The sequence below is a fragment of the Manacus vitellinus genome, unplaced genomic scaffold (assembly GCF_001715985.3).
Source record: "Manacus vitellinus isolate BGI_N305 unplaced genomic scaffold, ASM171598v3 scaffold_0_pilon, whole genome shotgun sequence".
NCBI lineage: Eukaryota > Metazoa > Chordata > Aves > Passeriformes > Pipridae > Manacus > Manacus vitellinus.
The window spans coordinates 44,789,870-44,801,425 of NW_021938789.1; the positions used below are offsets into that span (position 1 = coordinate 44,789,870).

An 11,556-nucleotide genomic window follows, 5' to 3' on the forward strand; every position below is an offset into this window, starting at 1 on the left:
CTTCTGTTATTTCTGGGCCACAGGTGCTACTGCCTCTTCTGAAGCGGCCTGTTTTCCACATTGTCAGCTGAGTTATTTGTCTAAAGAACTCCATTCTGTGTTCTCTCTAAATTTGGTGTGTGTGGGCTTTGTTGAGGAATGACCCTTTTGTCTGCTCCCAGTTTGATTTACAGGTGCTATTGCTCTTAAGGTATCTTCATGCAACATTCTTTTTGACGGACTCTTTCTTTATGCAGTATTGACTAGCTTGCCCAGTGAAAACCCCAGCTTTCTGTGAAGCAAAGTACCTTGCTCACGAGTGAAGTTGATTTAATTGTGTCTTTAAAGAAACAGGGCTGTGAGCACTTCTGATTACACTGCAAGAACTTGTTGGCAAGGGGGAAGAATTCATGCTGAATTTCTATAGGAATCCTTATAGCTTCTTCTTATTTTGTATTGTAGATTTTTTTTCCAGATTCTAATTTCCAACACTTTCACCATCTGGTGAGCAGATCTAGTGAAAACAGTCCTCAAATACGTCATGTCTTAAAATAGCAGGTGAAAGCTTGATCTTTTAGAAGAGGGTTGCCAATTCCAGTGCCTACTCTAATGACAGTAGCTAATGTAAAATGAAACCTGATAGTTTTTGTTAGAAAACATCAGAACACATGTTCCACTTTTGGCTCCACTGAGAAGATTTTGATTTGATTCTTATACTGTCATATAAATAGTTAGGGGGTTTTTTTTGACCAGATAGAGACATATTTTCTTGTCTAAAATTCAAGTAGAAAAAAAAACTAGTAAGAACTTGCCCATGTTACAAATGCTGTAGAAGAAAATTTCATGTTGAAAAGAAATTTTGTCTTCTAAATAACCTTCTGTATGCTACTCTAAAAATACCTGCTGAGGACATAATGTGTAAGTTAAAAAGAGAGATCCCAATGATTCAGTGTGTTTGAATGGTGTCTGTCTCCAGAGAACTTGTGCATGGAGATAAAAGCATCATCCATGTGATGGCTGAGGAGAAATCTGTGAAGGGGGATGTTTGTCACATGAGAACTCCATGTCCTGCTTGGCTGAGCATCTTTGGCAGTGCCCTTTCCCTTTCCCACCGCTTTGGTGAGCCCTGCACTGCCTGAGGGGTTTCACTCTGTTCCCCTTAGCAGCTGTGGATGGCAGTGACTCATCCTCTTGTTCTTGTCTGTCACTTGAAGTAGGTAGTGTTCTTGAAAAAAAAATACATCGTTCCTTCCCTTTTTGGTTCACAGAAACCCTGTAAGCCAGAATTTCGTAGGCAACTGTACAGGAATTAGGTAGTGTTAAACTATTGTCTTTAGGTCAAAAGTTGATCTTTGGCTGCTTCTTTATATATTGTTATGTAGTCAGACCCGGCATGGTACAGAAATGCAGGACTCTGATTAAATAGTAAAAACTCCAGTATGGATGTTGTTACTGTTCAGCAGGAATGCTCATGATTATGCTATGTGTTCAACTGCATTATAAAATGGGGGTAGATTTTCAAAGTCGACCTGCAAAAAGTGTTAGTTAAACTATTAAAAATGTTCTGGTCTCTCAAAAATACAGATTTGTTGGAGTTTCTGAGATGATTTTTTATTATAATTTCTGGAAATTTTTATGGATACCAAGTCTGAAGATTATGAAAAAATAGATGCAAAGAAAGCAAAGCTGAAGAGTGACTTTTTTTTTTTTTGCACGTCTGAAATAAGTGTTGACCTGTTTAATAATTTGTGCTCTAGACACTGCTATATTACAAGTGTTTCTCAAAATGGAGAATTGGAAGTTGTCATCAGACAAATGCAATGCATTGGGTTATTGAGGTGTTGGCAGTTATTGGGGTGTTTTCCCTCCAAATGAAGAAGAAAGCATTTGTTTTTCATAAAAGTATGGTGTGCTATAAACATAGTTACATACAGACATACAGCAGAAGTTATATGAAATTATAGGACAAGCATTACAGAGGGAGATAATTTGCAGGGAACTTGAATATTGATGAAAGAAAGTTTTTCTTATGGGCAGCCTCCTCTGAGAGTATTAATTTAATGTATAGCTTCATTTTAAAATAAATAATTTATAAACAAAATAGTGCTTGCTTTGCCACATGCTAGTGTTTTATTTATGGGTGCACACATGGTCCACTCTAATTAAGCACAACTCTTTATGATTTATTTATTTGTTCCAGAGAGGCTGCTTAATATTTGAGAGAAACAGTAATGATGTGTCTGACCTTTGCAGTGGCTGTGTTAATGGTAAGATGGGTTTTGCAGGAGCTTGCAAGAACAGTAAAATAGCAGGTTGATCTTTTCCTCCATTTGCTGGAACATGCTCAAGAGACCTGAAAGTAAAAGTGAAAAAAACTGAAACAACCCAACCAAAACCAAAAAGCCCCCCACTAGTAAGTGGTTAAAGAGTATTTTTTTGTGCTTTCAGATCTCAGGAGGAGGCTACTGACAGGCTGAGGTAAAGGGTTAAAAACTTTGTTTCTTTGCCTTTGGCTGTGGTCCACGTTTTATTAGCAAACCACCAAGGTAGTATTTTACATGGTTAATAATTATTTGTCTGTTTTTTTATGCCAATATGAAGAAATAGATGTAAACGAGGTGGAGGCCAGTCCAGATTTTAAGTTTTACAGAGTACGATTAAGGGTGCATGACTCTTGTGTAGTGGTCTTGTAGTGAAATTTGTCACTAAACTTCTAAAAATACATATGGTATATACATGCAAATTTTATTGCCCCTCCCATTTTTATGGGAATGCTTGGTACAGATTCCCGGCTCTTTTTACGAAAACATTCCCTGAACCTGTGCTGTGGTGAGACGCTCTATGCTGGCAGTTCAGCTCCCCAGTCCTTCCTTCTTCCTGCGTCTCTCCCTGGTGGCCTCCTCTCCCAGCTCCGTGTTCTTCGTCCTTGTATGTGCTGTATGCACAGTTGGTGTCTGATGAGACTCTTGGGTTTGTTCCTGATAACAGTAAAGCCACTGGGAGAGAGAGTTATTTATTGCAAGCACTAATAGCATAGGTTTCAAAAAACAGTAAAAGAAAGCAGATATGGAGAAACAGATGGATACCTGTGTGTTCAGATGGTAACATTGCTATATATAAAGCAATGGAAATTAAACGTTTGTTGTATTTATAAAAGGTTTTTGTTTGATCCGGCATTTTTGGCTGTGACCAGTAAAGAATGATGTTTAACTGACTTCTACATGAACATGACCATTTCTTACGTTGTTCCTTCTGTGGAAGCTCTGTGTATGTGTACATTCAAAATTGATATTCTCATGGTGGAAGATGCAGTTTGTGGTCTCTTCAGTCGCTTATATTTTTGCTGATTAATCATGAATCATCTGCTATTGGAACAGTACCTTTTTTTCTTCAATTAGCCACTGGTACATCTTTGTTAGAGCTCTGCCTGCAGAACTGTTACAGTGCTGCAGTGTATGCCATATTTTTTTCTGAATCAGTAGGTTCTATGTCATAGCTTTTGTTTGCTTGATTGTTTCTCTGTTTTGCTCTATATTTGTAAATGTAAAAATCTCCTTTTGGCATACGAGCATATATGGTAGTTAACTTGAAGTAATAGTACTCTGCATAGGTTTTTACATTATGATACCTTTGGGAGGAACAGTGGTGGTTGTCTTGCTAAGGAATGCAAGCTAATGGTACGTGCTTCTTCCAGCCAGAGTGATTGCAGATAAGTACCAGTCTTTCCCTCTCATCCTTCCTCCAGTGCATGATCATTAGCACTAGCTAGCTTTCCTGGTTTTTGTTTTTAGAAAAGGAGGATTGAGTCTTGGAGAACTGCTGAGTTCTCATTCACCTTCCTTTTTTTTTTTTGAAATTATTGTTCTTTTTCTGTGTTGCATAAAGAATTCTTTATAGCTCTTACATCTGCATGGGGATGGATGAGGAGTCAAACGAGAGGGCAGGGACAGGTCCCATTATAATGGGAATCTGCTACAGGCCATCTGACCAGGAAGACTGAGCGGATGAGGCTGTCTGTAGACAGGTAGGAGCAGCCTTATGTTCACAAGCCCTGGACCTCATGGGGATCTTCAGCCACCCTGAGACCTGTTGGAGGGACAACACAGCAGAGCATAAACAATCCAGGAGATTCCTGGACTTTACTCTTGCCAAAAAGGAGGTGCTGGTGGGAACTGTGAAACTCGAGGACAGCCTGGGCTGCAGTGACCATGAAATGGTGGAGTTCGGGATCCTTATGGAAGCGAGGAGGGTGCACTGCAAGTTCAGTACTCTCGACTTTGGAAGAGCAGAGTTTGGCCTCTTTAGGGGTCTTGGTAGAGTCCATGAGATAAAACCCTGGAGGGAAGAGGGGCCCAAGGAAGCTGATTGATATTCAGGGATCAATTCCTTCAAGCTGGGAAGCGATACATCTCAACAAAGACAAAGTCAGGCAAAAATGCCAGGATGCCTGCCTGGATAAACAATTTGCTCCTGGACAAACTCAAAAAGGAAGCCTACAGAGGATGGAAGCAGACTGGTAGCCTGGGAGGAGTACATAGAGATTGTCCAAGCAGCCAAGGATCAGGTTAGGAAAACTAAATGAAGAATTAAATGGCCAGGGATGTCAAGGGAAATGAGAAATGCTTCTATAGGTGCATCAGTGATAAAAGGAACACCAGGGAAAATATGGTTCCTCTCTTGAAGGAAACAGGAGACCTGGTTACCTGATACATGCGGAAGACTGAGGTATTCAACAACTTTTGGCTCCAGCCACACTGCCCAAATTGCAGAAGGCAAAGGCTGGAACTAGGAGAATTAAGAGCATCTGTCCACTGTAGGGGAAGTCTAGGTTCAAGACTGTTCAAGGAACCTGAAGGTGCACAAGTTCATGGGACCTGATGAGATGCATCTGTGGGTCATGAGGGAATTGGTGGAGGAAGTGGCTAAACCACTATCTGTGATATTTGAGAAGTCGTGGCAGTCTAGTAAAGTTCCCACTGACTGGAAAAGGGTAAACATAACCCTCATTAAAAAGGGAAAGAAGGAAGACCCAGGGAACTGTGGGGTCAGTCAGTCTCATGTCCGTGCCCAGCAAGGTCATGGAGAAGATCATCCTGGAATCTATGCTAAAACATGTGGAAAATAAAGAGGCGAATGGTGACAGCCAGCATGGCTTCACTAAGGGCAAATAGCACCTGACAAATTTGGTGGACTTCTATGACATGATTACAGTGTTGGTGGGTAAGCGAAGGGTGACTGATGTCATCTACATGGACTTGTGCAAAGCATTTGACACCATCCTGCCTGACATCTTTGTCTCTAAATTGGAGAAACATGGATTGGATAGGTAGACCACTCAGCAGATAAGGAATTGGCTGGATGGTCACAGTCAAAGAGCTGTGATCTACAGCTTAATGTCCAAGTGGACATTGCTCAGGGATCAGTGTTGGGATGGGTGCTGTTTAACATCTTTGGTGACGTAGACAGTGGGATTGAGGGCATGCTCATCAAGTTTACTGATGGCAGCAACCCATGTCAAGGGGGGCACATGGTGGAGGGAAGGGATGGCATCCAGAGGGACCTTACAGGCTTGAGAGATGGGCCTGTGCAAACTTCAAGAAGTTCAACAAAGCCAAGTGTAAGGGACCTTAGCCGAATCTTGAAAAGCTGGGGCAATCCAAAGCACAAATACAGACTGGGTGGAGAAATGGATTGAGAGCAGCCGTGACGAGAAGGAATTGGGGGTTTTGGTGAGCAAAAAGCTCGGCATGTCTCAGCACTGTGCACTTGCAGCCCAGAAAGCCAATTGTATCCTGGCCTGCATCAAAAGCAGTTTGGCCAACAGGTTGAGGGACATGATTCTGCTCCTCTACTCTGCTCCGGTGAGACCCCACCTGGAGTGCTGCATCCAGATCTGGGCCTCCCAACATAATAACAACATGGACCTGTTGGAGACAGTCTGGAGGAGGGTCATGAAGATGGTCAGAGGGCTGGAATACCCCTCCTTTGCAGGCAGGCTGAGAGAGTTGGTGCTGTTTAACCTGGAGAAGAGAAGACTCCATGGAGGACAAATTGCAGCCTTCCAGCAACTAAAAGAGGTTTACAGGAAAGCTGAAGAGAAAGTTATTTACTGGTGCATGTAGTGATAGGACAAGGGGAAATGCCTTTAAATTGAAAGAGAGTAGGTTTAGATTAGGTGTTATGAAGAAATGCTTTACAGTGAGGGTGGTGAGGCCCTGGCACAGGTTGCTCAGAGAAGCTGTGGATGCCCCATCCCTGGGAGTGTTCAAGGCCAGGTTGGATGGGGCTTTGAGCAACATGATCCCACAAGTGGGATGTGGCCCTGATTTGGTTTGGAACTAGATTTTCTTTAAGGTCCCTTCTACCCTGGACCGTTCTATGATATGGCTGTCTTGCTTTTGAGGGTCTGCTGCAGATAGTACATCAAAGATCGATAGAGCATACAAACTCGATTTTGTGAGCATCGTGGAATACTCAACTGCAGTAGCTGTGGAAAGGGTGATAACGTTTTTCCTTTCATAATCTACCTCCTCTGGTAGTACCATTCAAAACATAGACGAATTTAAAGCAGTCTAGGAGAAAGATCATCATAGATCTGCTACTGGGCTTTCCAGAGCTGAGAGCTGTATTATAACTTCATTGTTGATTGAAGTGTCATTTCTTCAGGAGAATCCCAGTCCTGTCAGGGATGTCATGAATTTTCACCTTTTCCCCTTTTTGTCCCGTGTTTAAGTCTGAGAGCAGTCAGGTTTCAGTATATTGCAGAGATCCACATTCGTTAGTCCCCAGGAGACTATTTCAGTGAATTGACTGCTGGAGCTGGGGCAGGAAAAAGGAAAAAAAAAGGATTGAGCCAGAAAAAATAACAAGAAATGGGGGCATTTTCTGAAACTGGTTATGTTAAAAATATCAGTGGGAATTAACTGCACAAAGCGATTTTTTTTTATTTTCTGCTCTGTTACTTCTGGTAGTGTAAGTGAACAGTGTGTGGCTTGAACTTTAAATAATGAGTGTGATTTATGGGCTGTTTTTGAAGTACACTGATTGTGAAATTAGAAGAAGATTGAAACTAACAGATACCTTGATCTACTGCATTACGGTGTCATGTCTCACGATATGGCAAAGCTGCCAGTAGAACACTCCATGGGAGACAAGGCCCTGTGGCAGGGATGGGGTTGTACTGCAGATGTGGCCAGCTGAGACCAGCCCTGTGGCCACCTCCTTCCCCTGCTTGGAGCTCCCGAACAACCTGACCCTCTTGCAGCTGTGGCTGGGATCAGGATAAATACCCTCTGGCTGGTGAGGCAGGCGCTGCCTAATGCCACTCCAACTGACTGCAAAGGAAAGGGAGTTAAGCTGGGATAATGCTCCAGCCTCATCCTGGTGGCTGACAGCATCACCTCCCAGCCTTCTCGCTCCAGCTGGAGAGCAGGAACGTTAAGTTTGCCATATGCCTCAGACCTTACGTGACGGCAGTACGCAGCTCGCTATTCGCTGCCATGTTGCTAGGACAACCTTCCTATTTATCTGTTTGTTTCAAACTTCAGTGTGATACATCCTCTGCCCTGCTTTTGCTGGAGTGGTCCGTTTGGCACTCAGGCGCGCTTTGATGGGCTTCAAATATATATTGTGTAACTTACACAGGGAAAACATCTTCCATCCCCCCTACCCAAAGTCATTAGAGAGAGGTCTGTCTTGGGTTTTAGAATTTTCATTAGAGCATATCTATGCATGTCCATGCACAGATATTAAATGTTGCAGTTTTTTGTGCATTTTATGCTGTTAATGGGAGGAAGTCTTCTATCAGTGTTCTCTAGTGCTACTAGAGCAGTTTAAACTCTGTTCCCTCGTTTCCCTGATATTCCCATGCCTTTTGGGATGCTCGTTTGAATATATCTACCTGTAAATATGGCCTAAATACTCTTCTCAAGTTTTTATAAGTGTGAATCAGTCATTCTTGCATGTGTGAATAATACGTGCTGCAGAATACATGTGTTTTAATAGTGTCTCTGGTAACCTATGTACAATTTCAACCACACTTTTTAAGAGGCAGTAGAAAATCTGTGTTAATGTTTTGCAGCAGACATGTTTTGAAATGTGTCATTGTCAGTAATAGAAGCTTTGCTGTAAAAAGTGACCATATATTTTTGTCTTTTTTTCCACTTAGCTGTCCCGTTTCCTCCAAGTCATCGGCTCACAGCTAAAGAAGTGTTCGATAATGATGGAAAACCTCGTGTGGATATCTTAAAGGCACACCTTATGAAAGAAGGTAGACTGGAAGAGAGTGTTGCTTTGAGAATTATAACAGAGGGAGCTTCGATTCTCCGCCAGGAGAAAAATTTGCTGGACATAGATGCACCTGTCACAGGTTAGTATGGAGTTATGATGATGGAGGGGTATGGTTGCTGGCAGGGACATGTTAAGTAATGCCTTGGTGTATGTGGCTTCCTAAGGTGCTGAAAGGCAGCTTGAAAATCATTTGTTCTCTCCGATACTTGATTCGCTCTTTGTCTGCTACCACTAAGATAATGGAGGCCATCAGACAGCTTGTAATTTAGAGGAAGGGATCACATCTGCTCAACCCTTTCTGTTTCTAAGGCAGAGAACATTTTTAGTCTTTAGGAAAAGAACTACTTTCTGCAACTTGAAAAGTTATCTAGCCTTTTGCTCCAGGTACTAATTCAGTAATTTTATAGATGTTATTTACCATAGTAGCACTATTTAGACATACAGACAGCATTGGGCTCGGAACCTCATGAAGTTCAGCAAGGCCAAGTGTAAGATCTTGTATGTGGCTTGGAGGCAATCCGAAGCACAAATAAAAACTGGACAGAGAATGGATACAGAGCAACCATGACATTGAGGAATTGAGGGTGTTGGTGGATGAGAAGTTCAGCATGTCTTCTCAATGAGCACTTGAAGCCCAGAAAGCCAACCATGTCCTGGGATGTGTCACAAGCAGAGTGACCAGCAGGTTGAGGGAGATGATTCTGGCTCTCTGCTCTGCTCTTATGAGACCCCACTTGGAGTTCTGCATCCAGATCTGGGGCCTCCAACATAAGAAGCACATGGACCAGTCGGATCGAGTCCAGAGGAGGCCACAAAGATGCTCAAGAGTACTGAACCACCTCTCCTCTGCATAGGAGGCTGAGAGAGTTGGAGCTGTTCAACCTTGAGAAGAAAAGGCTCTGGGGAGACCTTATAGCACTTTTCAGTACCTGAAGGGGGCCTACAGGAAAGCTGGAGAGAGACTTTTCGCATGGGCGTGTAGTGATAGGACAAGGGGGAATGGTCTAAAACTGATAGAAGATGAGTTTAGATTACATGTTATGAAGAGACTTTACTGTGAGGATATTAAGGCATGGCACAGGTTGCTCAGAGAAACTGCAGATGCCCCATCCCTGGGAGTGTTCAAGGCCAGTTTGGATGGGGCTTTGAGCAACATGGTCCAGTGAGACATGTCCCTGCCCATGGCAGAGAGGTTTGAACTAAGATGGTATTTAAGGTCCCTTCCAACCCAAACCATTCTGTGATTCTATGAAAGAACGATGGTGTCAGAGTAAGTGGAAATTTAAATATATGTTAAGGAAAATAACAAGGGCAGAAAAAAATTAGCAGAATCCCAGTTTGTGTTGCCTGGGGGATTAATGAATTGTGCCGGTTGCAGAACCCATCGTGCCTTTGACTATGAAACGCTACCACCCACTCATTAATCCTCAGGAAATGCCTTATATTTGAATTTCCTTCTCTAATTGTCTCCTGCCTCTGCCTGCATTCTCAACGTATGAATGCATTTGCTTGCTCTAATGTGCTTCCTCCCATGTTCTGTTTTTGCTATCAGATATGAATGCATTTTTGGCAAGTAATTGATCTGTGGCATAGAAAGTTAGCTGGGGGGCAAAAGCTATCTAATTCCAGCCATTTTAAACTATGAAGCCAAAGTATAAAACTTGGTATAAGAAGGCAGGTCCTTTTATCACTTTTGTTTCTGAAGAACCCTGTCAGAAGTACAAGAAATAGGGTTGTCTGCTGCAGAAGAAGGGTTACCAGTCTTTATTAGTAATACTGGTAGCAGTCACCAAAAACCACATAGAAATAACAAAACCTTCATTTTCAGGAAGCGTTCTCTGAAACTTAGGAGTGTAGTGGCTGAACTAGAATGATACTCAAGTTATTAAGGCTTGTAATTTTAAAAATTACATCCAACTAGGGGATTGTAACTTGACCCGAAGAGGTAATGTGTATCATCTTTTGTGGAATAATTAGGTTGTCGTGCTGCCATACAGTTCTGATGGAAGAGGTGTCAATTGTATTGCAGCACATGGATGAATAAAGGAAATAGAATGAATAAAAGGGTACACCTAGTTGGCTGAGAATGAAGTTCTACAGATGATTTCTTTGACATTTCAGAAAAAATGGAAGAGATGCAATACCATTTTCCATAACTGAGTGGCAGAGACACAGAAAATTCTACCTATGGATTTTCTCTTTTTTTTTGAGTGATTTTTACTTTTTTTTTAATCCACTGAGAGATGTAATCTCTAGGAGGATGACTCTGGTGTGTTGTGTCCCAGCTGATTTCTACAAGCCCATGTTTAATGTTCTCTCTCTCTTTAATTTTTCTCTTTAAGATATTTTCTTAAATGCATTTAAAGGTATTGGAATTGTTCTGAATTATATTTTGGAGATTAATCTCCTGAAGTTTATCCCATTGTATAACACTGGTATAATTTAAGTCTTTGATTCTTTTTTCAGTTGAGCCCACATCTTGCTTTGTTCCTGCCTTCGAAATTATTCTCATGCAGTGATTGTGATACTGCAGCATTCTTCAGGGTGGCTGGTAGCTACTCTCTTTTAAGCTAGCATAGGAAAGCTGGGCTCCTAATGCTTGTTGGCAGGGTAGCTGAGAAGTGCTAATCTTCTGTATGAACAAACATGAAAGCTGTAGTTACGAAAGTGATCATCAAAAGAAGGAAAAAATTAAATTGTGAGGGGGAGGTTGAGAAAGCTTGTGAGACATGTTGTTGTGGGCCTCACAGTTTTCTTTGTATGAATAGTATGACAGCAGGTGACTGGATAAAGAGAATATCAATTGACTGATGATGTGGTGGAAGTGCCAGGTACACAGGCAGTCAAGAAAATAACTGGAGTAGAGGAAAGCTTTTTTTCAAACATTTGGAAGGACAAAACCACTGATAGAGTAGAGAAGAAAATAAATTTTAGATTTTATACAAGAAAAATGGTCTTGTTGAATAGTGACAGTCATAAATCACTAATAAATCCTACTAATACAGAATCCTTTGTGGGAGATGCATTCATCTTTTAGAAACATATCTCTGAGACACTGATCAGCAAGAAGAAGAGAGATAGAAGAGTGTAACTGTTGAAGTAAGACCACAGTGGATTAGCACAGTGATATACTTGATAAATGTTAAACAACATGAAATGTTTTTTCTTAAAGCCTTGTGCAGCTGTCCATCCATTTGAAATTTCACTTTTGTTTAAGGGATGATATGATTGTCCTCAGAAATAATATTGAGAGTTCTGTTTATAAGTAAAGTCATGTGAAATGAAGTG

General features: G+C 41.6%; 1 protein-coding gene across 3 annotated transcripts in view; it reads left to right on the top strand.

The window, feature by feature from the left end:
* The window catches only part of PPP3CA (protein phosphatase 3 catalytic subunit alpha), a 184,613-nt gene that overhangs the window by 70,269 nt on the left and 102,788 nt on the right, over positions 1-11,556 (top strand). For all 3 annotated transcript variants that reach the window (XM_018072715.2, XM_018072722.2, XM_018072729.3), the window contains exon 2: positions 8,147-8,347. In XM_018072715.2, the coding sequence (XP_017928204.1) occupies positions 8,147-8,347 (201 nt within the window). The remainder of the gene's footprint in view (positions 1-8,146; positions 8,348-11,556) is intronic.